This window comes from Ptychodera flava, chromosome 11 (assembly GCF_041260155.1).
Source record: "Ptychodera flava strain L36383 chromosome 11, AS_Pfla_20210202, whole genome shotgun sequence".
Lineage (NCBI taxonomy): Eukaryota > Metazoa > Hemichordata > Enteropneusta > Ptychoderidae > Ptychodera > Ptychodera flava.
In genome coordinates this window covers 40459282-40486837 of record NC_091938.1, presented here as the reverse complement: position 1 = coordinate 40486837, position 27556 = coordinate 40459282, and the positions used below count along the sequence as shown (strand labels likewise).

General features: G+C 35.9%; 2 protein-coding genes across 4 annotated transcripts; one reads left to right on the top strand and one right to left on the bottom strand.

The window, feature by feature from the left end:
* Window positions 1-1937: 1937 nt before the first annotated feature.
* Window positions 1938-14834, bottom strand: LOC139144279 (F-box/WD repeat-containing protein 7-like). The gene is made up of 12 exons (XM_070714949.1): window positions 14703-14834; window positions 12593-12817; window positions 11778-11956; window positions 10344-10621; window positions 9374-9492; window positions 8599-8750; window positions 8041-8113; window positions 7617-7728; window positions 6595-6719; window positions 5835-5910; window positions 5171-5286; window positions 1938-4710 (listed from the first exon to the last, which is right to left on the bottom strand). The coding sequence occupies exons 2-12, from the start codon at window positions 12698-12700 to the stop codon at window positions 4582-4584; spliced, it is 1467 nt and encodes a 488-aa protein (XP_070571050.1). The 5' UTR covers window positions 12701-12817; window positions 14703-14834; the 3' UTR covers window positions 1938-4581.
* LOC139144278 (UDP-GalNAc:beta-1,3-N-acetylgalactosaminyltransferase 2-like) lies at window positions 14797-26613 on the top strand. Of its 3 annotated transcripts, none has more exons than XM_070714946.1 (12): window positions 14797-15037; window positions 17558-17685; window positions 18183-18282; window positions 19384-19472; window positions 20543-20647; window positions 21106-21201; window positions 22200-22313; window positions 23326-23431; window positions 23611-23794; window positions 24507-24585; window positions 25045-25235; window positions 25645-26613. In XM_070714946.1, exons 1-12 carry the CDS (start codon window positions 14938-14940, stop codon window positions 25847-25849), a joined length of 1497 nt encoding a protein of 498 aa, XP_070571047.1. In that variant the 5' UTR covers window positions 14797-14937; the 3' UTR covers window positions 25850-26613. The 3 variants fall into 3 exon arrangements, with proteins under 3 accessions (XP_070571047.1, XP_070571046.1, XP_070571048.1); XM_070714945.1 differs by having other exon boundaries at window positions 17558-17693; window positions 18182-18282; XM_070714947.1 differs by having other exon boundaries at window positions 14998-15037; window positions 17558-17697; window positions 18182-18282.
* The last annotated feature ends 943 nt before the right edge of the window (window positions 26614-27556 follow it).

Below are 27556 nucleotides of genomic sequence, written 5' to 3'. Positions count from 1 at the left end.
TCAAAAACATCTACATCGCAAACCTAAATCAGATCATTAAAAAGTCGTGACGTACGTCCAATCAGGCCATTTTTTGTAACATCAACTCTACAATAAGGCGATGTGTAAGAGATCTATGTCTAGCAGAGTATCTAGATACACGTAGACGATAAAAACCTGTACAATCTGTAGAGCAAACGCACAAACATACAATCAAATAGTTTCCTACGTATGAACAAAGGTTGAATTTTAAATAGATTACAGAGCAAATTCTAGTCACAATTACACCAAGATGAAAAGTCACTGTGACATCCCTGTTTATGATGTAAATATCTAAGAAAATGTTTCTGAATTGACTCAATACGGTTTGCCTGACTCTCAGAAATTGAATTGAAATTGAATTGATTTGAATTGAATTGAATTGAATTGAAAATGACTGTATTATATTCTAAAATTGGACGCACCATAGTAATAAACAGGTGTTGAAGGACAGCAACTTGAGTAATCAAATTAAAATTGCGTTTAATGAGACCAATTATGCAATTGGCTTTACCTACAATAGAGTCAATGTGATGAACAAAAGTGAGTTTTGAATCAACAAGTCATTGACAATGACATAGTCCCCACTTGTAATAGGAGTATTAGTCTTGATGGTCCAGGGAAATGTGGTCATTAAGAAGTATCACTGGAGTATATATGTTGAGATCTATGGGCACATAGGTCTATGTCGTTGTTCCCAATTTGAAACACATGAGGCATGTCTAAGTTATGGTTCTAAATCGGGAAAAAAGATCAGACCTCTAGCTGTATTGGCCAGCCAAGAAATACATATGCACATAATAAATGAGGTACAAGATGTGACATCTTAAGGTCTAATATCCTATCAAAATTGGAGGGTATAGAACTTGTGGTTACTGAGTTATGCATATATATGTATAATCAAGGTCAAAGGTCATCGAGGTCACGTGACATTTTGAAAAAAAAAATTGTATTGCTAATTAATCCCTATATGCCAAAAATCAGACCTCTAGCTCTATTCACTTGCCCATAATTAGATATGTGCATAATTAATGAGGTAAAGCGTGTGTTGTCATAAGGTCTCCCATCCTACTAAATATAAAGGACATGGCACTTGTGGTTAATTATTTATTGACATAAACGTATATTTTAGGTAAAAGGTCATCGAGGTCACATGACATTTGGTCAAAAAATTTCTATCCTATAGTTATCCCTATATACCAAAAATCAGAAATCCAGCTCTATTGGCTTGCTCAGAATTAGATATGTGCATAATTAATGAGGTAAAGTATGTGGCGTCATAAGGTCTTCCATCATACCAAATATGAAGGGTGTAGCACTTGTGGTTACTGAGTTATGGACAAATATGTATATTTGAGGTCAAAGGTCACCGAGGTCACGTGACATTTTGTCAAAAAAATTGTATTGCTAAGTTATCCCTATATACCAAAAATCAGACCTCTAGCTCTATTGGCTCACTCAAAATTAGATATGCACATAATTAATGAGGTACAATATGTGGCGTCATAAGGTGTCCCATCATACCATATATGAATGGTGTAGCACTTGTGGTTACTGAGTTATGGACAAATATGTATATTTGAGGTCAAAGGTCACCGAGGTCACATGACATTTTGTCAAAAAAATTGTATTGCTAAGTTATCCCTATATACCAAAAATCAGACCTCTAGCTCTATGGGCTCGCTCAAAATTAGATATGTACATAATTAATGAGGTACAATATGTGGCGTCATAAGGTGTCCCATCATACCATATGTAAAGGGTGTAGCACTTGTCACTGAGTTATGGACAAATATGTATATTTGAGGTCATAGGTCACCAAGGTCACGTGACATTTTGTCAAAATATCTGAGATATCTGCGTGAACAGAGGGACATGACCCAATCTATAAGCCCCCTGGACTTCATCCGTGGGCTAAAATTAATTCACATTTAATCAAGGAAATAATTTGTATACACACATTAGCTATGAAATACCATTACCTCTGAAAGATGTGATAGCCTGAAAAACATAATTGATTACAATATCTTCATGTAAAAGCGCAGATTGCACCACAATACAACTTCACCATTCATTAAGTTTTTATTCTTGTTTCAACCTTTTAAAGCAGAAAGTACATGTATTCATCTGAAAACACTACAAACCAAAAGTGTGCACAACATTGCTATGACGTACAGATAAACATGTTTAAATGAAGTATTCATGGTCAACAGCAGATGTAAACAGCTTTGTTAACAAAGTTTGAAAGGACAAATAGATCATGGACGGAAAGAAAATTATTTTAAGAAAGTTAATATTGTTTGTCATGTTTTCAAGACATTTGTACATTTAAAACTTCTATTTCAGCATTCCTTAAAATTCCTCTTTTACATTGATCAATAATGTTAATATCTGTCAGGGAATACCTAGTATTTACCGTAAATGTAATCTTACATGAGATTCTGGCAAATAATAAAGTTGTCTGATCTCCATATAAATTACCATCTCTATTGTGACTTCTGCACCAAGGACAGTGACAAGTAGAACACACAGTAGAGCATTGTTGTAAACGTTTCATTTGGTTTACATTTACCGGTACACAGACTGGAACTATTTATGTAATATTCGATGCTGGACAATGCCTCTTCTGTGTTTCCAGTTATTAAAGGCACATGAGCAGCAACTTTTCAATGATTTTATATTTAGATTAAAACTAGTGTAAAGAAATGTTCTTACTCAGCGATGTTTACTTAAGTATAATTATCCTCTGAGTGGGACTGCATGGGGAGGTTTCAGTAAGACAAATAATAAATGGGTGCCGCACCCAAATATGGCTGCCTCCTTGCAACTGCATGATAAACAGCGTAAATGGTGCATGTACCCATTTGAATCTTTACAAATAGGCCGACAATTTGCTGCAGCCAACTGACGGGAAAGGGATTCACAGCATTTTGACAAAAAATTAACATTTTTCACCTAATATGGCAAGATTTGAAAATAGGGATAAATTTCAAATGGACAAAAATCTGTTCAATTTCTTGCCCATTCTGCCACAAGGAAATGTTGTTGAGGCATAATTTATTACTTTATCGTTCACTTTGCAGATTGCAATGAATATCTGAGAAATTAGAAGTACCTTGAGGTTGGACAAATTTCGCAGAGTTGCAGCTCATGGGCCTTTAACGTAAAACTCTTCATAACATAAGTGTTAAAATCACAACTGGGAAGTTGTAGCTTCTAATGAGAAGTAACCGTTGAATCATTATCCCCTATACAGCATCTGGTTAGGTGCCTTTTCTAGAGAATTTCAAAAGTAGTGGAATGGAATTTAAAGCTGTTGTTTGGTTGAATAATCAAGGCACACATGGAAATACTTACACCACAGTCTGTTGATAAAGCTAATACTGGGTGTTTCTTTTGAGACATGTACAATAAACAGTAAGTACATATATTCTTTTCTGTATTTGAGCAAAATATATACAGATATACATACAAAAGTAGTACAAATCATCTTAGCTTAACTGAAAATACATTTAAAATATTCATAAAAATATTAATGTAAACATCCATCAAATGTAGCAATCATTTCAAAACACAAAACGACTCTTCTTCGATAAAATTCACACAATGGGTCAAAAATAAAATTTAGGACAAAAATTTAGTGCTCGCAGTGTCAGAATGCTTGTAATATAACATTGACTCACATAGGTTTCTTTGAGGTTTGATGCAAAAAACATGCACTGTCATATGTATCAGTTAGCATCTGATATAAACAATTCAACAACTTTATAGTTTCATTCAATGGGCTTGGTGATCTTTGTAGTTACAAGAAATAGCAACAGAAATGTTTTCATTTTGTTGTGTTTGATGTAGGAAACACAAAGAAGTGTCACATACTTCATACATGTATACTGTACTTTATAAGTGCATATAAGTGCCATAATTTGGACTTCAATTGTTTCTTAACATTGCATGCTCACAGTCTACATCAATTAGCTGTAAAAGACAAATCTGTTCATAAATGGAAGTTGATCAGCACACTTTTATGGCTTTTTATTGACTGGATGTTGAATGTGAATGTTAAATAACTTCTGAATCATTTGTCTGAAGATTGATAGAAATACTTAAATGATACAAGTCAATCTGTACTTAGTAAGGTAACAAATCACTGTGGCAAGACGTTTTGCAAAAAAGTGTCAACTTGATCCTGACAGACTTCATTGATAATCAGTTCATTGGTATTATTTCTACCTTTTTCCACTTGGACTCTGTCATAGCAACCACAGTCCATACAGGGACACAAATGTTACCACAGCAACCATGATCCATCCAGGGATGATGATTCATCAACATCTGACAACAACCATGGCAACTGCAATTCTTGTAGAGATGGCAATGCCATCAAAAGCTAATGACTAATATAACTGATGCTGTGTTTGTAAGGCCGGAGAAACTTACCACAGTCCATGCAGAGACAGTCACATTGTCAAACACTAACCATGGAAATGGCAGCCATTAAGCCTGCAAGGATATATAATCAAACACTGACGACAGTGATGTCATCAAAAACTGATGAAAGTGATGTCACCAAAAACTGATAACTGTCATGGCACCTGGAGATTCCGGTGATGCTGTCACTAGTTTTGTATCATTCACCCACATCTTATGAAGAAGACTTGGATTACGATGAACAACATTCAATTTCTCTCCAGTCTGTGATAAAATAAAGACAAATGGAAGTTTCGGAAGGTATCAGGATGAATTTCAAATTCATTCTGCCATTGAAAAACTAACATGGTGTGAAAGGCAATACAGCATCATGGAACATCTATGAACACTGAATAAGGAAAAACTAATCCATTTCTGCATAATTATAAGTGTGACTCTAACTGCTTATGAATGCGTTTCCATGAGTAGTATCAGCATAGCAACCATTGAAATTGAAAGAAAATTATCAATTTATTGTGCAGAGATGGCTTCATGAGTTTTACATGCTTTCCAATTCACAGAATCTAAAAAGTGTGATAAACTGCTTTCAAACATCTTATCTCAACAGAAGTGAGAATATTCACTATATCAATATGATGCTTCAACATTGAGAAAAATCTGATTCTATATATTGAGCAGATTTAATAACTTTCTAACAGTAGAACATGATGTGACGTATAATTACCTTGGCATCCCATACCACTATTTTCTTCCTATCACCACCAGTGATCAGTCTAGGACCATACAAACAAAGACATCGTACAACTCCTATGTGCTCTCTCATTACATTTATACATATACCTGTTTAAATAAGACATTTCTCTTTCAAATACTGCAAAAATAAAAACTTGGTAGGTTCTTACAGAGTGAATGTAAGATACGATGCTTGTTAACATTTTAGATATTGTGATGTGAACTTTCATGTCAGAATTTCATACAACAATATCTGAGTTTCATGTCAGAAATTCTGCAAAACTTCTTGTAGTTGTTGATGTTGACATGGACATTACTATGGATTTTAATGGGTACATATGAGGCAAGGCTATGCTGAAACAAAACATTTCATCACGTTGCAGCAACATTGGTGTTCGGTATACTTGATGTGCTGCACAGTTGAGGAAGACTTTTTTCTGATCACAAAATTGATGTACTGGTAGATTCACAAGACTGATATTAATTTGTCTGACACTTTCAGTGAGATTTGATGTATCCAATTGATCAGGAATAATTTCAGAGTCAACATTAATGCAGTTTATTTGTTAGTACTGAAAAGAAATTTAGGTTTCAGTGCACCAAATTCTGCATCATGATTACCTGAGTGACTGTATAATAAAAGCAATACAACCAACCTTGATGATTCCAGAGTCTCACAGTACTATCAGCAGATCCTGATGCTATGACTTCACTGTTATATTTCATACAATACTGAAGAAAGAAATAAAGATAAACCCATGTGAGTACATTGGTTACATCAATTTTTAGATCTTCAAAGTATCTCTGATTCTACACAATGCATATGCAAACTGTCATCAGTGTATTAGGGTTGGAATCATCAACAGTCAACTAGAACTACCAGTTATTCATGTCAGACTACCAGGTATATTATTATGTCAGTGTATAAAGTAAAACACTGCATCATTCTGACTGTGAGGACACAACTTTCATAGGTCAGAAAAAAATACTGATAGAGTAATACATGTAACCCCCTCCACAGGTGGGTAGACACCAGCAGCTGGTGCTATATGTCATCCACTGTACCCAAAACTTGTGTACATGTATGTCAGCCTGCATCAACGGTTATTTCTTGACTTTCAATTCTACAGATACACAATACTGATACTAATCATTGTATTTTCAGAACTTTGTCCGTTTCCTTTTCAATTGAATACTTCTCCCAATACTGAAACAGCTAACAAACACAAACAGCTTTCTTTGGCCAATTGGGAAACTACATTTTACATCAGAGGTTTATGATGAGAAAAGAAAAACAAGCCTAGTCTTTTATAGTAATTGTCCTACTTGAGTCAATCTCAAAAGGTACTCAATGCAATTCAAGGTTTCTTGAGCTTTTCACATCTGAACAAAGCTGTAAGACATCTGTCAACCTACCACTTCCCCTGTATGACCCATCAGCGTCTGTCTACAATAACCAGTCTCTGTGTCCCATATCTTAATGTGGTTGTCTCCGCCACCGCTTACAATCATGTCTTTGTCAAACTGACAACAGTACACCACTGTGGATAGATAAAACAGCAAGTTTACTAATATAAATAAAATCTATTATTATACATCTACCATCGAGAACAATAGAATTTTGCGTGCGCTAAAAAAGCCGTACGGAACGCCCGTTCCGTAACACGTTCGGTTTCAAGGCGCCCCATCCCCTGCGGCTGTATCTGCGCGTTCACTGTTGAACGGTTTCAAGAGAGTCATTGGACGAGTGCCAGAACATGTCTCGCGCGCGCTCTGTACGTACGTGTGTAGTGCACACACACACACAATCCAGAACTTGCAGAGCGCGTCCAAGATAGCACACCACACTTGCGCTATAAATCAGAAGAAAAATTGTTGACATTGCAAGAAAACGGTCATTTCTCTGACAATTTGATGCCCCAGTCACGAATATAAGATGTATAATAATAAGGTTATTACGAAAATACCGCAAAGGATGCACTCGGACATTGGCGCTGCGCATCGCCCTCAACGAATGACCTCATAAGATTTACACTTATTCATTGTATGAAGAAACAGTCCATAATGCTTCTATTCCAAATACTTGTCCAAAGAAAAGCTCTGTTGTATTCATATAAAATTGAATACTTATTTTCATCTACTCCACTGGGTAGATGTGTGTATGGACAGACAAGTCTCTTTCAGCTCTTAGGTCATTGAAACTTGGCTATATCAACTCTAGCTCTTTTGGTCACACTGTTGTAAGAAAACATGTTGATATACCAGTATATTTTTTCAAGTGCAAAAAGGGCCATTTCAAGTGCTGTTCTGGCATATGTTATCAATTCTGTCATTACTCTTGTTCTTATCTACACAAAGTATGTTGCTTGTTAAATATGTAAAAAATAAAATGCAGAGTTTTGAAAAAATTATAACACAAATTTTGCAGATATATTTACCTTCAGTGTGTCCTCTCAATGTATGCACACAGATACCTTTCTTCAAGTTCCACAGTTTTAGTGTTTCATCCCAACTTGCAGAAACAGCCATATCTTTATACATACACAGAAACTAGAGTTGAAGAGACATATGTAAACATGTTTTGTGAGGTTGATATATTCCGGCAAAACAAAAAATCAGAAATACCCAGGATTGCAGCAGATACTTTGTGGTTGGGATTAATAGATATAATTACTGTAGTGCCTTATGTTAACTAATGAACTTTGGGACAATAAACAAAATTAATATGCAATCTGTGTCTACTTACTAAATGAGCTCTTGTTTTCATCACAAAAAGTACAGAAATAATAAAAATTTGTATAGGCTTGGATAAGATGCGCTTTGTCTACAAAAATCTTTCAATTATTCAAATTGTAGTTCTACCTCAATGTCATCTTGATGTCCTCTTAAAACATGTTGACATTTACCACTGTGATATAACCATACCCTAACGGTCCTAAAATAACGTACAAACAATATCCATGGTTACACAATGATAAACAATATGAAGAATAACAAGTCATTATCAATGACATAGTCCCCGCCAAATATAAATTTTGTCAGTGTACTGCGGTGAAAGTGTGGAAATGCATTTGTAAATGAACCTCCAAGTCACAAATCCAGTAGTGGGTGATCGTCTCAAGTGTGTACACACACTTTGTCAGGATACAAGCGTTGAAATATGCTGAAACAGCCTTGTACTCATTTGAGTAAATGAGATTGGAACATGGGCAAACATAACTTGTAGGCAATGCTAACACATAATTTCAGGTAAAAGAAAAAATAAAATGAATTACGTTGTACTAGCAGACAATGTGTCACAAGTTAAACTGATAACATCAAGATTTTTAAAGCATTACAATTAATATGCTTTTATACGCAGCTATGATTTTCAATACCCTTTCAAAATACAATAATGTTCCCGTGAGAGGATACACTTACTTGTCATTAGCAGCACTGACAATTGTTTGACCATCAAAACACAAACATTCAACTCCACTGGTATGTCCTTGCAGCTTTTTAAGACACCTTCCTGTCTTGACATCATACGCACGTACTATACCATCTGAACAACCCGTAACCACTATGTTACCCTGGATATGATGAAACCACACATCTTCAAGATAACAAACAAGAATTCTATTTGCCAACAAACTGTTACTGCTCATAGTAGGAGCAAGCAACATTGACGTACCCAAACATTTATTCTAGTTGCCGATTGCATGCATTCTATTGGTTGACAAATCTTTGATTACATATATGCAATGGACATTTGATAAAAATCTACCACAATACAACATAGAACCAAATCACTCAGATAGGAAAACTATACCGTAATCTCTTGTAATTTTTCTTTGGACAATTTTTAGTCCAAGTGATGCATTTTACAAGAGTAACACTGATTTCCTTTGATTATGATGTCTATATCATTAATATACTGCTGGAACATGTTGCTTGTGTCCATGACTCACTGATGCAGACTGTTTTCCTTTCGTTCTTTGACTCATGTTAAATGACTGGGAATGGATAACTGCATGCAGTATGGTGGTTGTTGCTGCATCTGATGAGTAACTTTTAAAAGATTGATTGTCCTGAAGTGAGTGTCTTTGTGACTGACTTTTATGAGTTTTCAGTCACACCAGACGACTTATGGAAATCACAGAAACAGTGACTAGATGAACACTGAGAGAACATTGTAACTTTCACTGCAGCTCACCTTAAGTTTTAAACAAGTGACATATTCTGTATGTCCATCTAAGATATGAAGACACTGCAATGAATGTAGATCCCAGACCCTGGCTGTTCTGTCTTGACTGCCACTCACCAGTATCTTACCTGAAACATGGCATTTCAATTATTACTAACACCTTTATCTGATGGAATTATTTGTAGTATAGATGACACAAATTTGAATCAACACATTAAATGGAAAAACCTGCTCAAAATATACAATGTAGTAAAGTAATGCAGTTACATAGAGCATATTGTGTACTGGTTACCGGCAAACCTTTCCTGACATTCTTTAAGGTTTGAATGCAAATTACAATTAGCTATCTACACACACAGGGAAGGCCATAATCATTCATGTCACAATAGACCCTACATTTATGTGTGTTGATGGCTTGCTTTCATTGTTGAAGGGACAATAGCTGAAACTGTTGATAACATTTTCATTATTTTTATTCTACAAAAGAAATTCATCTTCTTAATCTTCTCCAAGAGTATGTTGAAATACCAAGTATTAATAAATGCCAATACAAAACATAGCAGACAATGTTATTGTGGACAAATGACTAGTGCTGATCGCAAATGACATAATTCATTAATATGCAAAAATAAACATTTGTCTGCATTTTCCACAATAACAGAAATAAAATCTGCTACTGTTACAAGGTATATCAAAGGTCACACACTAATTCATGGCATGGCTCAGACTACTAGCTGCGACAACAGCCACGCATACAACAATAAAATTTGTATCTGAAGTCACGTGCATGCAGCTATATTTAGTAACAAACCTGAAATCGCAATCAGCGCTTTTTGAGATAAAAAATTCAGTAGTCAACAGTAACTTTATACATTACATACATACAGGCTTTTTTGACAAGTTGGATGTTTGAACATTATTTTTGGAGTAGTATAAGAAACTGCATATTTCACCAAAAATACTGGAATACATAACCTACCATCTGAGTCCAATGATGAAATCTGTTCTTTGTGTCCTTTCAACAACGGTGTTACAGTGTATTTTCCAGTTGCCCAGTTAATGTCTAGATGATGAGCTCTCATATACACATCTTTCCACTTACAGATTGGAACCAATGACTGGACAGAGTTTGGTGGAATGTAGGTTGGTGATGTGTTGGATATGCTTGTGATAACATCTGGAGAAAATGGTCTCTCTGCTGATAAATCTGCATCACTACCATATCGTAGCCAACCCTTCCTTTTGCATAATGTTTGCCTATAGTTAAAATGATATAAAGGTATTCCATTTTGGTTGATAAATTCCATGATGCCACAGACTCACTTTCACTTAACCCTTTGAACCCGGCTCAGACAAAAATGTCCGCATGATGTCATAGGCTACCAGGGGGTCAGGGTGCAAAGGGTTAAAACAGTGAAGTAAATAAAATAGAGGGTAGAGAGGTGTATTTTTTCTGAGTTACTCTTGTCAGTGAAAGGGACAAAACAGTTCCATAAAGTGGTAAACTTATTTCACACAATTGACTCAAGAGAAACTGACTTTTAATTATCACTGAAGGTCTCATTACACTTCGAGATTTTTGTATTATCTTTTGAAAGAGGTATTTTGTCATTCTGGCCTATGCGCATAATAAGACAGTTTTTATCATCAGATTTATGACAAAATGAATACCAAGATCATGGTTTATGGTTTGAAGTTTCCCTTTGCTAGTTTTTACAGGGACCAATATGAACCATTTTAATTTTATTAATGTTGTTGAAAGATTTCAAGAAAAAAATTGAAAATACTAATGTTGTATGACAAAGACTTATTATTGTTATACCATAGTTTTAAACACTTCTACCCTTAAACTTGCCGTACACCATAGCCATATTTTATATGTAAAGATCTTTACAATACTGGTAACACAAAGAACAGCATTACGCTTTAGGGACAGCCTCAGATTGTCGCATAAGTTCAAAAAGCAAAATTTGTTCGTTATTGGGGAGGGGGTTTGACCTCCATTCAATTAGTGAACTTCACTTTCACACTTTTATTGTGTGATCACTGCTCCTTATATTGTGTATAAAAACAAACAAAAACTGCACACTCGTACCAACAAATTTTGCTGTAACTGTTTCCAACTCGTTTGTGTCATGATATGGTTAATTGTACTCAAATTTGATCGATTGCTTTATGATGTACATGTAATGTGGTCTGGGGATACATATTCTCCAGTACCTATAGCAAAATGCTGCATGGTACTCTCAGGCAGACATGAACATTTCGCACTTTTGAAGTTTCGTTTAGGGGAGGGGGAGAGGGTTTTGATGTAAACGAAGGAATTTCATTTTTTGAACTTGTGCGGCAATCTGAGACGTCCCTTACAAGATGAAATCTAGAGGATGGATGTGTCTATAGCTATTGGACTTACCAGACTGGGTCATGATTGGATCTTTCTCTCCATAGTTTATTACAACAAGCTATTCTACATAGATCCTTTGCATCCAGGTAGAAAAAGATTTTCTCTGTCAGTTCTTTTGGCAGGTAAGCCACAAAATCTACTGCCAGTAATGGCTTTAACTCTGCATACAGAAATCTCAATTGCAGTGGCTATAACAAGAAACATACAAAGTGTGGCAATGAAATTGGTATTAACATTCCATTGTTACTGTACACATAATGACATTACAAGAGTACATTCCAAAGTCTACGGCTATTGTAAATGTCAGGATTTTGAATTCAGACTTTGAAAACAATCTTTCTGTCTGTAATATTTTCCGATGGACAAAATGTGCAAAATATTCATATTATGTCATGAGGTTTTGATGCCTTAGAACATCCATCAATAATCTCACATGTTTTGTTACCGTAGACAATCACCTGACATATGAGTGGTAGAGCCATGTCTGCTCAGCTGACTTTACAGCATGTTTGCAAGGTTATATCTGACTGGTTCATTGTCACTATTCACAGCAACTTAGGGAGTTTATTTGTATTATTTAATTATAATGGTAAGATTCTGCCATCCAATTGTGATGTGCAGCTTGAATAAGCTCTTTCTCTGATTGGTCCATTTTCACTATTCACAGCCTCTTAGGGAGTCTGTTCGTATTGTTTTCATTATATTGGTAAGATTCAGCTACCCAATTGGGTCAGATCTTATTCAGCGCTGCACATTAGCCCATCCAATTGGCCGCATGATGTCATAGGATACCAGGGGGTCAGCGTGCAAAGGGTTAAGCTTACCTGACACTTCAGAAGCAGTTTTATTAAAATTTCATTCTGTTGGTCTCTATTGCAACTTTCAAAAGTATTCACAACTGTAGTGGCTTTCTCTTCAAATGTTTTAGGCATCCTGGATACTTGTTATCCACTGAATGTTTTGCAGCACATGCACAAAAGACACATGACAATATGGCATCTACCCAGTCCAGTCCTGTCAGTTTAAACCTTTTAATGTAACATTTATACCTGCAAATTTCAAAGAAAAAAATGACATTTACTTAATGCTGAATATATGGTCATTCCACCTTTTCCACAATAATAAGTTTTCTATGTACACAGACAGGAATTCTGGTACATTTTAAAATTGAAAAACTCTTTAGTACTAGTGTCTGTACTACATGTTTACCTGAAGCTAAAATTCCCTCCCGTACAAACTGGTACACTTTAAAGCTGATAGTGTCTGGTTAGGTGGTCATAACAGGAGACATTTCAATCATTCCATAGACATCTTCAAAATATAATATAGTTAAATCAGTTGTGTCATCAAAATGTACAGTCATGTTAACAAAATCATGCACGTTTTGAGCAACAGTTGTGACATGAACCATGGTTGGCAGTGAAACTTATAATATAATAATGCTTTGATAGTGTGATGTTTCTATGCTACTATTTTTGTAACAATCTCTTATTGACACTATTATGCTTTCTCACAGAAAAATTTTTACTGTGTACAAAAGACATGTTCAGCATTCACATACATGAAATAACTTAATTTTGACACATTTATTTAATTCTTAGAGGATTTATAGAATAAGATCCGATAAACCTTGCATTGGTGGATGTACTGCGTAAGCTATATATAGAATACCCTATAGTTAGCCCTACGAGTATGGCGAGAGTATCTGGTTTTGGCTACACCCATAGGGAACCAAGAAATCTGGTCATTATTGTTGTTGTTTGTATTGTTGTTTATGCTTATCAATCGTGTTGATGTTGTTGTCGGCCAATAAAATTCAACGAAGATATCTGTTGTGTTGTTTTTGTTTCAAACGTAATGTTGATGTCATAAGAAACTACAAGGAAACTATCCTTTTTGACCCGATGCAACTCTCCGCTACCGTACACTCTACAGGTGCAGCCAACGGAGCTATTCATCGAAAAAGCTATTCCGGAAGCAATTTTGAGGGCTGGGGAAATTTTAATTTTGCTAGGGCAGGGGACATATTTTTAGGTGGCAGGGGAGCAAATTTTAGTTTTTTTGTCGGGCAGGGCAGATATTAGTTTATTATCCTGGGGACAGGGCATGGTGAAAAACGAGGAGAGGGGAAGCTACTTTTAAAACGGGGACAGGGGAATTTCAGCCATGGTGTTTCCGGGGATGGGGACACAGGGCAAGTACTTATACCTTTTAAAGGTTACCCAGACTACTTAGCCTATCGATTGACCCCACATCTCACTCTATGTACTGCGAGATGGAAACCAAATACAAGGCCACTGCAGTATGTGTCTGCATGGGAATGTTAATTTTCAGGGGAATTTTTTTCTCAGGGCAGGGGAAAATCGACATTTTTTTTTATCACAGGGTAGGGTAGCTTCATGTCTGCAGGGGAAATGGAATGACAAAATTTTGAGGGGAATTATTTCCACGGCAGGGGAAATCAGCAAGTTTTTTTCGCCACAGGGCAGGGGAGCTTCAAACATTCACAGTGGGGAGGGGAAACAGGCAAAAATATGTGGGGAGTGGGTAAAATGTAGTTTGAGTGCGGCAGGGTAAGTAGAAAAATTTTCAGTGGGAGGGCAAATTATGAACAGATAATTAATTACCCTCATGTCTTAAAATTAGTCAGTTCACATTACTTGTCGTGTACAATATATTTTATCATAGTAAGTACCCCTTTAAAAGTGCATTGTTCGTTGGCTGCACCTGACTCTATGAAGACGGCGACCGCTGTGTATCGGAACCACACGTAACTGTGCTGTGGCCATCGCATCGTGGATGTCTCATTCTTGTTTGTACACATCCAAAAGGGATTTGGACATAAAGTAAGCATAATATCATAAATTTAGGAACCGAATGTCCTTATAATTGTTGTAAAACATTATGTTCGAGGATAATCAACGTCTTGCTTACCGTTTGGTTGCAGATCTGCTGGTTTTGTAACTGACAGCTCAAGTGACCCTCCAAGCAGGACATTCTGTGACCCCTGAACTCGGGAGGTCATTGGAGGTGACTCCCATAAAGCACTGCAAGCCAACATGTCCGCGCCCATCAGTTGTTTTGGTTCTCCAGTTTCAGCTGGTTATCTACCTGTTTAGCCCTAAATTGGGAATAGTGTTAGCTAAGTAAAGCTGTCCTAAGATGTCGCATGGCTCATTTTCAACTAAGGGTGCTTCTCGTCGTTGCATTATCGGCATTCATAGGAATACTGCAAACCCGTCCGTTCACGAGCGTGTGGCGAATATACGGTCAGTCTGTGTTTACAAAACAGTCACTTCACAAACCGTGTGCTGCTGTAGCATACCGTATACGCGACGAATTTGTGCGGATGGGAAAATATTTTCCGTCCGCTCGAATACATCGGTACACGTCTCCTCCATCACTGTAATTGGGAAAAGCATTAGTAACCTTAAGAAAACGATAAGAGCATAAATTGCCTGAAACACACGAATCTAGGGACTGTAGCCCTGCGTACAGGTCTGTGTGTTCCCGGCGTCATACGGCCTTCAGTGCAGCCCAGCAACGGTCTATGGAGATAACTGGCGACTCTGCGGTCCGGATCCGGACCGCAACGAAAAAACAGTCTTTTTGGCCGAAATTCTACTCTATCGGGCCAAAATCCTTTCCCTGCCCAGTGCCTACCTTTACCTCCTAACCGACCCCAGAAAAAATGCGATAAACTTCTCCTAACGTCCAAAACCGCTCGTTTTATGAAACATAACGTACTCGACAAGTTGTTTACCCATGGAGATCGCCATTTTGAATCTCGCCAGTTATCTCTATGGATCGTTGCAGGGCTGTGGTGGAGGCAGTATAACGCCGGGAAGTACGCAGGGCTAGAATCTAGCTAAGAATATTCGTCTCGCACTAGTGTATCAATCATGGCTTCGTGACCTTTTCTTCTAGTATCAAGGTTACTCGGCATGGGATAGAGTAACCGTAGAGTAACCGTACTAGTATATTGCAATCACGAAGCGTTCACGCATGTAAAACATGGTAAATAAAACATATTCCGAGAACAGAGGCAGCTGTCATATATTTTATTTGTCTCCCTTAATATTTCGAAAACCGGAATCCTCAAGCATCTATCCTCAACTCTATTTTAATGTATTGAGGAAAGCATACAGCATTAACTGAGTGAGTCATATAAATGTATTCTTGTTGCATTCTGAACGTAAATAAAGTTATTTTGTTATATTTATTAAAAATAAATTTCGATTTATTTCTTTTCTTTTTTGAGAGAAAGAAAAGCTTTAAGATTTATAAATATTTGAGGTCAGATGTCTTTTGTGTTCTTGTAATGTTTTATAATATTCAATCCAGCATCACCAGAAAAATTTAGGCGACGGTCCAAGTGAATGAGCATATTACTTGACCCATTTGCACTAAAATATCACCTTTTGTTCAATCAATAAGTCCATTTACATGTATGCCGAGATACAATGGTTGTTCCTAACTTTACGCCAAAGTTGGCATAATTCACCCCAAGCATCCTCAATAAGTCAATTTCTCCATTTATCATATATTTGTAGGGGACAATAAAAGCTCTCAAAACTATATAAATGAGGAGAAAAAAGAATAGGTAGATATATTTAACCAGTCCATGAAATTTTAATTTGGTCATCAGCTGCATTTCATACACCTGGTTTAATCTATTATGTACATTGAAAGTAAGAATCTTTATAAATATTACCATGTAGTAGGAACAAAGGTGATCTAAAAGTAGTTTTCTCACAGATGAAGGTAGTTGCTCTAAGATATGTCAACACTGTTTGTGAACATTCAGCAACTCTCTCCTCCAGGGGAGCAAGGGATTTTATGCGCCAGGTAGTATTGTTTCTTCTACATATCCATTCTCAATTCTGGTAATCATGTGTTCCTTTAGTATCTTTATGTATTATTTGAAAGACAAAAAAGAAGTTTCAGATTTAAAAGAAATAATTATTGAATAATATTTAAAAGATATGAGATATGTAGTACTAGCCATGTAATATGCAATGTCTTGAAATTTTACAAGCACTCTAAGAAGATTTTCAATTACCCATAATTCACCTCTTGTTCCCCCTGGCTGTAACTTTGATTTTATTTCGCGGTTCATTTGAATTGTCTCTTTGGTTGTAAAAACTGAACAGATTATTTACAATCAAACCAAAGTATGTGTACAATTCAACTGAGAAAAGGACAACTGGTCATTACATTTCATCTGCTCTTCTTTTTTGTCAAAAGGAAAACATTGAAGGCATTATCTGGCCAATAAAGACAATACTTTGAAGTGATCCTCTAAAGTGTCCTCCTGGTACCATAAACCAGACATCCACTTTGCTAATATAGAGGCTGTCACTTTTAATATGGTTGAAATCAAGAAATGGTTTCTGGAATGAGAGAAAATATTATTTTACAGATATCCCTTCTTTTATATCATGGTATACATGCTCAAAAGTACTCTGAGCATGTTATTATGTATTGAATAATTCCTTTATCAAAGTATTCCTAGCCTGATGGACATTGACAACTATATCCCAAAAGGCCTTCATTATGATTTCTTGAAAAATACATTCATCCAAAATTCAGAGACACATTCATCCATACATTACAGCATTACTTTCCAAGCAGTAGGTTATTTACTCATTGGAGAACAATTGAGTCAATATTTTATCAGGTTTGACAAACCAAATAAAATTGTGTTTACTGGAGTTCTATCAGAATGTTCAAATGGGTGGAAATTGTACAGAGTGTCATCTACTTTCTAAATTTTGTTTTTTCAACAGACATATTTCACAAAGGATTCACTCACTATGACTTTGTGATTGGCATCGTATCAGCCAGAGAAAATTGGGAGTTGAGGCAGACACTTAGGGAGACATGGCTGACAGCTGTATCTGAGGATGGAACCAATCAGACCAAGTAGGTACAGCATCTTTCTTACATGTCAATATTACATAATTCCAGCAATTGCTCTGAGTTAGACACTGTTCTTTAGTGCAGATGAACTATTGTCAGAGAGAATTATTTGCCCAATATTTCCATATTCACTGTACATCATCTTCTATAATAGCATGTAATCCTACAGGTAAGAATGCATGGGTCGCCCTGAACCAAGAAGACATAGCATTTTAACATTTGATTGTCTACTAAAAGAGAATTTGATCAGTGAAAGCTGAATTCACCAAAACTGTCAATCAGTACTTTTAACTTGCATTGAATCTTAAAAATGTGATGTACTCTTTATATAAGAACTCAAGCAAAGCAGTGCCATTGACACTACCACATGACCTAAATAGTAACTCTCTCACTGGGTGCTCAGATAAAGTGATAGCCAGGTATCAATATCAATGGCTACCTGAATGATTCATTCCTATTAACTAATACGATGTTTCTAATCCCTATTACAGTGTCTTGGTAAAATTCATCATTGGATCCCAAGTATGTGACATTGCACCATCTCTGAGACAAAATGAATATGAATGTGATTTGATGAACATTACTCATGCAGGTAGGTGTCCAGTCTTAACTGTCTGAACAATGAATTGCAATCCATTTGAAAATTATAATCTTTATGGCCCTGATACTGGTACTGCTGATGGAAGCTGTACAGTGGAAGGGCCCAAGCAGTGAGGGCCTTTATGCAAGAGGACCAAGGCCACAAAACCTGTATCAGGGCCGTTAAGATTTATTATATACCTTATGGAATGACAAATACGTAGTTAAAAATAGTTTGCAGAGATTGGAGATAGAAACAAATGTGATATCAAACATTTATCGCCATTTTTGTAAATTTTTTGGAAAGGCGATGGCTGATTCCTGTCGCATATTGATACATAATGACATTTGTTTACCTGTATAACTTGCAAAGTAACTTACATGTACCAACAAAGAATGAGGCAGAAATGAAGGTGTAAGACGAATGACTGGGTTTAAATTATTGTGAATGATATTACACAGGCAGGGAGATACAGTCATCAGAAAAAGTTCAATCCAAAGAAATATTGTGTCTTTAGGTAAAGTTTGTGAGTATTTCACAATGAAATGACAATGTAATTGAAGCTGAGCAATGGTTAATGGCTTGGCTAATCTGTCGCATGATCAATTTCGCCAACTTCAGTGTTGCCCATGCAATCAGAACGAGAAAACATTTGAATCTTTTGCTAGCTTAAAAGTTGTTTTATGAATGAAACGTTTGCTGATAGCAATGCAAGTAGTTACCAGAATGAAGCTTGTTCTGAAATGCATGTGCTTTCCTTGGACAAAGTGTGTCAGGGCAAGGTATGGCAAATTATTACACAAATAAGAAGGTAATTTTGCCCATAGCATTACACAGGAACAGGAACGTGGCTTTGGGAATTTGATAATGTACACATATTACCTGATAATGAGGGCTATAGTGCCAAGAGACATTACTTGATATTCCTTACATGCAAGCAAAATCAGTGATTCTGCATTCCTTGAATGTTGACACTAAACTGATCATAATGTTTTGTGCAATTTGTCTTTTTAAATCTGTTGTGAGTCAGATGAATTTTTCAATGCCATGGGAAACGAAATTGGTAATAATTCAGATTTAACATGTTAGTCACATGATTCATGATTTGTTCAGTTCTAGATAAAGAGTTACAAGCATTAGAAGTACATGATGTAGCCACTGAACTGATCAGTCAGAGCAGACCCCTTGGACAAGACTTTCTGGTGAGATTTTTACGGTATTTATCCTGAAAATCTTCTCACATCAAGCAAATTCTAAAGCAATACAACAACCACTGTAACTGAAATATTGAATTGGGAATCTTGATTGGCAATTGCGATACCAGTAATGTATGCCTCTTAATTACTTGATTGGAGAAAGCCTCTCCACTTTAGCTGTAACATATGGTTCTCGTTCATTCTGTATACAGAAGTCGATGACATATTAAATTAAAAAGTGTGAATGTTTATGTTTTACTGTGTTAGCCTTTCCTATCCAATCTGAGCTGGTGATGAATCTCAAGAAAGTTAGTATCATTGAAGAAGTGCTTAAATTTCTTCTGTTAATGTTCATCTGTATAATGAGATATTGATTTTAGGTACTGGGGTAACTGTACCAAAAGACAGAGCAGTGTTTCCAAAGCTAGACAACATAAACCGTTTATTACATGTACATTTGCATTATGTGTACTCAGTGTTAAAAGTTGTGATTTTTAGTCGTCTACCACAACTGCCACTGTATTCACGTTTGTTGCCTGTCCAGCTGTTTGATGAGGTGGAGTGACTTTGATATAGAAGAATTAAACTTTGCCATATTGTTCACACCTATTGACACAGACTCTACTGCCCCACATACATGTGTACCATGAAAACTTGAACTTTAATGCACAAATGCATGGTCACATCAAAATATAAAAACTGCATACAAGATATTGTTGCAAAGAACAAAAATTCAAAATTCAACTTGAAACAAGTCAATATAACATTATTCTCAAGAATTTTACTTTTACTGAAGGTGATGTCAAGTATGACTACGAGAAAAAGCAGTAACATTGCTTACATAATCATCTGACATTTAGGAAAGTTTAAGACAAATATCATCTGGTATTGGTTGTTGCTATATTTATTTTGAAAAATCGTGTTTATGTTCAAGAGTCCTAGTATTCAGTGATGCACAGCACCGTGTGGTAATACCAATAATCCTTTGAACCTGGCTCGGACAAAAACGTCCGCATGATGTCATAGGGTAACAGGGGGTCAGGGTGCAAAGGGTTAAAGTAATCTGTTTGTTACAGGTTAATCTTGACATTGTGGTGACAAGACTTGGAATCTTTGACCATGGTAAAGATGGTATACAGACTGCTCATCTGAAAGTCAAGTTGTATGATACGATAGGCCAGGTCAGTAATAGCTATGATTGGGATACTAAATACGCATATTGCAAGTGCCACCATACTACCAGGTAGATCAGCAGGTATGTATGTACATGGAAAACATTTCAGGATGTTTTTTTTAATCTTGCTTGTGAAGTGACTGAATAAGGGAACTTGATGTAATAGTGCATGCAACTAGATCATCACTGTATGCATGTTTGTAAACTTGATTTGCACCACTTTGTGTCTTACTCTTCCTTGCAATCACTCTCAGACTAAAAGTTATTTTATTTCTCTGCCTCTAGACTTATGACACAATAATTCACAGTAGCCTACATTAAAAGGTACAGGGGTACTTCTTAATCTTCACCACATACAAATGGTAAATTGCATGAATTCAATATGCTCCCAAGACCTCTACTTTTGCAATGTGGCAGCTGTGTTTCTGCGTTTCACTAGTGACCTTTTGACCTTTTTCTCCATAGGAAGAGATAGTGAGTGTTGAATTCCATGGCGATGATCCTGGTCTTCTCATTGGTCAGTTTAGATTTAAGGTGATAGAACCTTATGTACTACCAAAGGTAAATTTACCAAACTTTTGCTGCACAGTAGAAAAAATTGTAACTGTAGTTTTTGAGAAATCACTCTGCACCAGTGTACCAGTGGAATATATCAAGACCTGTATCTGTGATGAATTACCCATGGGTAAAGATTCAAATGGGTGATTTACATGTACATGTACGTGTATGTTATGACTGGTATGAGTTGACACATCACTATTTGAAACTGTCACTCCAAATTTTTATTTCTTTCAATTTCATCTTTGATTGCAGTTGTAGCAAATTTATTCTGACAGTGGATAGGAAATCAATGATACTGGTAGGGACGATTTTCAGAACATCACTATAAACAGCCATCAGTGCTAAAACTTGAAAAGTATGATTGTAAAAAATCCTAACAGCCATCAAATGAGTACAAAGTGAGAGAAACACAGAACTGACTGACATTTGTCACAATGTTGAACACTGACAACAAGGTAGTCTTAAGACTCTGTTTAGTGACAGAGGACATTTGACAAAGCTGATATGAATGACATTTTATAGGCTGTGGGTGGATTCTGATCATAGAAACCAAATCAAAGATTACAATGGCTTCTGTCACATATTCATTTGTATAACTGAAGGCAATGCAGTAACGAAGTGAAAACATTCATGTGAGCACAGTGTTTACATTTCATGAAGTAATTCAACATGCTATTTACAATCATCATGTCAAATTTTGCACAAAATACATGTTCTGCAGACTCAGCCTCATGTTCAAAGATTGAAAGATTTGTTTTTATCTGAAGTTTCCAACATTTGATTTCTAGGTCAGCTCTGAAAAGATATTGTCATAATTAAATTACATATTTTGCAGGTTGTATGATTGAAAACAATATTATATACTGAAAATGAAATATGATTTGCCTTGCAATACAGATAGTATACCGGTATTATTCGCCAGGTGATATATAATACCTGGCCTCTTTGAAGTAATTCCTTTGTTTGGTTTGTAATATGGAATATTATCGTATTGCCAGGGTTTCAAAGGAACAATAGTGGCAGAAAATTTCACCAATGAAGATCCAGCAAAACTTGGTGTGAATGCAAACATATCTGTAAACGATGGAGGAGGTGCCATAACATTTAGAAAGGTAAGGAACCAGTAGTTGTAGCGTACAAATCTTTTATTGATTATCCATTGTTTAGCTTACTATAAGGCCTTGGTGAAAGACAGATTAGGTTGTAAGCCCTGTATCAAATATAACGAAAGAAATCCCATGAATTGTCAATTATTGGTAAACACTAAATGCAGTACTATTTGCTTATCAAAACGTATGAACATACTCATGAATTTATTCATTGAAATAATTCAGAGATGTGGTGTGCTTGGACACATACAATTAGTATGGTAGTTGTTGGCACAATGGATCAGTTACCACTGGAACCATGGCCTTTTTACCAAAGGTAACTAAAATGTAAATTCAAGACGTTGGCAAAGCATTTACACACAAAAAATGTTTACTATATAATTTGAAGAGATCCTAGAGATAGAGATAAAAGTTCAAACATGCATCTTCAGCATTCACTGTGTTCTTGTTTGTTCTTGTAAACTACTGATAGCAATCATAAATTCATAAACAATCACTACAAATCTCGTATCTAGAGCAACACATTCATTTTCATACAAAAGCACTTATCACCTAAAACACCATGGAGACATTCATGGTTTACTTATGGTAGCGTTCACCAAAATATTATGGTACCAGTATCTTAACAGTCTGATAACTGAAAATCTGAATTTTATGGGGAGTACTTGTACGTCAGTGAGGTTACATCTCTGTAGTGTGAACATACAACACAGACCAACACCATTGGCCTTCCTCTTTTACTAAACAGCTACCTTGGAAGTCCTGAATGGAAATTGCTAAAATTTGGTTTCATCTATCAGTTAATCCAACCACCGCACATGTGGGCAGATTGAAAGTTCATGAGAATGCCTGCAATAAGAAGTATCTTGAGAGCAGTCAGTTGTATTTACTGTAATGTTTACTGTAAAAGGTTCTGCCCTGAACTGCCTGTACAGAGATTGACTCTACTGTCTTCTGAGAACTGCATAACTATGATTGAACAAACAATGTCTCTTCACATCATTTGTATTTTTAGGGCAGTCGTTTTGGTACCATTGAAGATCAATTTCCAGTTATAGAAGAGACACTGAATGAGGAAATCTTTCACTACATAGCAGGCAATTTTATGTTTGTCCTTCATGGTAAGTCATTTAACAAGCTCCTCAAGTGATCTCAGTCACAGTATAAATGACAATGAAACATCTTGTGATACGATCTCAATGTCGAGTGTTGCAATATTCACATTACTCATAGCGTATCAGTTAATTTCATTCTGCTCTTGCAGAATGAAATAACAAATATTTCAAAATTATTTTGACAGGCAGCAAGACTTTGACAACTGTACTATCTCAACAAAATGAAATAATGGAAGATTGGAAGATGGAAAAGAAAAAAGAAGAAGTACAACTTAGAGAAGAAATAACAAAATTCAATGATATTATCCTTGTGAATGAAATAGACATATATCGGAATATTCCAAAGAAGATGCTTCACTTTTACAAATGGTGAGTATACAGGTCATGTGATAACTCCTTGTGAAATCAGATATCTACGTACAAATTGCTTTTTAAATTTAGATTGAAGGGTCATGTACATTTTTGTCCTCACATTGTATAAGTCAATCTCTGGGCTAGTAACTGTAATAAATATTGTAATACAACATGCACAGACAAAACTGGTGAGTAAAGAAGGTACTAACTGTAGCAAACATAAGAGATGATGATCAATGCAAATAGGTAAGGATGAGTTCAAGTAGGGCGTTGTGAACCAGGAAGTGTCAACCCTGAAGCTTGGAATAAAGTAGTGAGTTACAGTTATCAGAAGTGCAATTAATAACAATGATGGTAGACTTGCTCCAAGTCTGTGGGCATACAAGTATCAAAACATATAATTAATTGAAGGACTAAACATCAGTAGACTGTCACGCTAAGTAAGTAGTAGACTGTTGCGTAGTTGGTGGGGTGAATGCCTTAGCCTCTTGGCCAGCCAGAAACTCAGCTGCTGAGAAAAGCTAAGCAACAGGGGTGCAGTCTACAATGATGGATGCATTAAGTATTATGGTAATTTTGAATTTTATTAAAATGTTGAGTATGGTTGAACAAATATTGTGAATTTTATTAAAATGTAAAGTATGGTAGTATAATTGTAAATCTTTTTGAAATGTGTTTTCCAGATCCTATTCATGTTCATTAATGTACCGTTGTATATTCTCTGCAGGACATCAGAACATGTGTCATTTGACTTTCTGTTAAAGACTGATGATGACTGCTATATAGACATGACAGCAATACTTCAAGTGAGTGCTTTTGTGTTTCTTGCAAACTTTACAATCTGAGAGGCAGGCCATGAAACTCACTGGGAATGGTTACACAGATGATCAATTGATACTATTGGTCAGAGAGGATCACTGTCTTTATGTTTGTATTAACAATGATGCGGAAATTATGGGTGATTATATTTGACAGTATACATTAGTGTATTTGACTGAATAAAACAGAAACTGTTCTGACCTTCTGGTCTATAAAATTATGAAGTATATTTTCAGGCAGACCAAAAATTCTCCAACTTTCTGATGCAGTGTAATTAGCAAATATCGACAACATTGATTTCATTCGCTGTTGTATTTGCACAATGTGGATAAAAATATATTATGTTGTAATGTTGGCAAATTGTAAGTACAAGTTGGTGATATGAATTGTCATTACAACTGTTCATTGTTGTCAAATTATTGTACTGGTAACAATTAATTTTACAGACTGTTCATAGAAGAAATTTGAAAAAACATACCAGAATATGGTGGAGTCAATTTCGCAAGCACTGGGAAATAAACCATTATGGAAAGTGGACAGATTTTGCATACACAGCATCAGAGTATCCGGCATTTGCATGTGGATCAGGATATGTCTTGTCAAGTGATTTAGTGGAGTGGATATCAGATAATTCCATGTAAGTTTGTTTATCAACAATACAAATCACAAACTGATATCTGATGAGCATGTTTGTGTATGAATTAGTTTGTTTGTTTATCCATCCATTTACTGTTTGATAAACAACTTATCTTTTGATCTTTTATTCCCAACTTGTAACTGATTACCAGGTATATCAAAAGGAATTTTTTGAATTGGCCGACTTCATTTGTATGTTTGTTCATGCAACTCAATATGTGTCTGTCCCTCCAGTTCAACAATTCCAGAATTCCAGAAGTTCTTAGTGTTTGATGCGCAATGGTTCATGTGTGGAAGACGTGACTTTCTGTCACATTTCTGTCAGTGATAATACATCATTGCTTACCAGGCTAATAAGTTGCATTTAATGAATTATTTATGCTGATATCATTGTTTCTTTTATGTTCTAGGCATTTATATGCATATCAGGGTGAAGATACTTCACTTGGTATTTGGTTGTCAGCATTGAATCCACATTATGTAGTTGATTCACAGTGGCAGTGTAGCCGTGTGTGTCATACAGATATGTACAGCATTCCTGACAACACAGTTCAACAGTTACAAGTACTCTGGGAGAACAAGATGAAATGTGCTAACCCCTGTGGATGCAGATGATGATGATGATGATTCCATCATAGTGATTTCAAAATTACATAAAAAAGCAAAGAGCGGAAAGCAGCATTACAAACCAGGAGATTGTTTTGTGAAGACAAGATTGCCTGAAATACACTTTAAAAAGTCCTAAGTGCTACTGCTAAATTCCAATTATATTGATGAAAGGAAGCATAGCATTCTGTCATTTTATGCCAGTGACTGATCAGTATGAAGAACACATGTATTGTTGTACGACAAATTTCATCCTAGGTTTACCCTTATTGGGTCTGGATACTTCACATAAAAATAACTACGTAGTACATGTCATACTGGTATACATACATTGTCAGGTTGTCTTTACTGAGCGTTACATCTCAATGGATTGTAAAGTAGAAGTTTTGTGCCAGAACTGAAGTGCAATGACAGCAATAAATGTACAGCAATAGTCTCAACTGAGAAAGTCCTGTGTGACATACCTAGGTTCTGTCTTTTCATCATAAGAGTGAGTGTAGTCATCCATGCATCTGTCATTGTCAATCCAGAGTCATTTCTCAAACATGCCTGATTTGATTTAATTGAAACTTGGCAAAAGGACAATGTTCAATGGGATACACATGCATTGCTATTTGCTTCCTTGATATGATGTAATATGGCTTCCTGGTGGCCATTTTGAGATGAAATTATTCATGTCCAAAAGCTATTATACAGACCTAGCTCATTTATTTTTGTTCAATCTTGCACAAATACAATTCAAGATAACAGATGTGTGCATGTCATTTTGTTTTGTGATTAGATCAATTACGGCTGTATGGCAGTCATTGTGTTACATTTTGTAACACAGGCATCCCTCACCTGCTTTTGTTAAAACTTGGCTCAAGTACAAGGTGTGAACAACTTCTTGTGTGTAGAGAGTTTCAGGAACAGTCCAGAAAATGAAAGAATTCACTATTTAACCCTGAGGACACGCCCTTTAATAGCAAATTTTGCTCAGTGATAATTATTGGATTTGTCCTGATGTCGTACATAGGTTTTGCAACACAATTGACACATTTTGATACACATATATTATCAAACACTTCCCTTGAATTTTAAACGATTTTCAAAATTTTATTTATGTCAAATGAATATTGTAGAAAGTATTAAAAGATATACTGACAAGATTGATTGACAGGTCTCATATCATTTACAGCATGACACGGATACAAAGAAAGAATGGTTTGGTGAAAAAAGCTTAAATGAATTTTTGAAAAAAAGGAGAAAATGCAGAACAAAGGTGTCATGTATTCAGCTGATCATTGTTGACTAACATAGTCTGCATGTAAAACCAATGGTTCTTTCTAAGTTCAGTCAGTGGTGTCACGTGTAAAAAAACCAACACTGGCAGTGGTAGTCATCTGTCAAAATTTGTCAGATGAAAAAAGTTGCTTCAAATGATGAAATCTAGTAAAATAGAAAACAAACACTGTTGGTTGGGATAGAAATCAAATATGGCTATGTTATGTCAAGATGACTGTTGTACTAGTCTGATTAGGGACCGAGCACAATTAACGGCAGGGGGGGGGGGCCACGAAAAAAAATGAGTGTTCTTGGGGTGGGCCATGAAAATTCCAGGGAAGGTAAGGGGTGGGCCACCAAAATTTTTTACACCATGACAGACAGAATATTTTTCAGCATTTTTGTTCCTTGTTGAAGCTGGAGTTCCTTGTTAAACTTCTTGTAGCATGATGA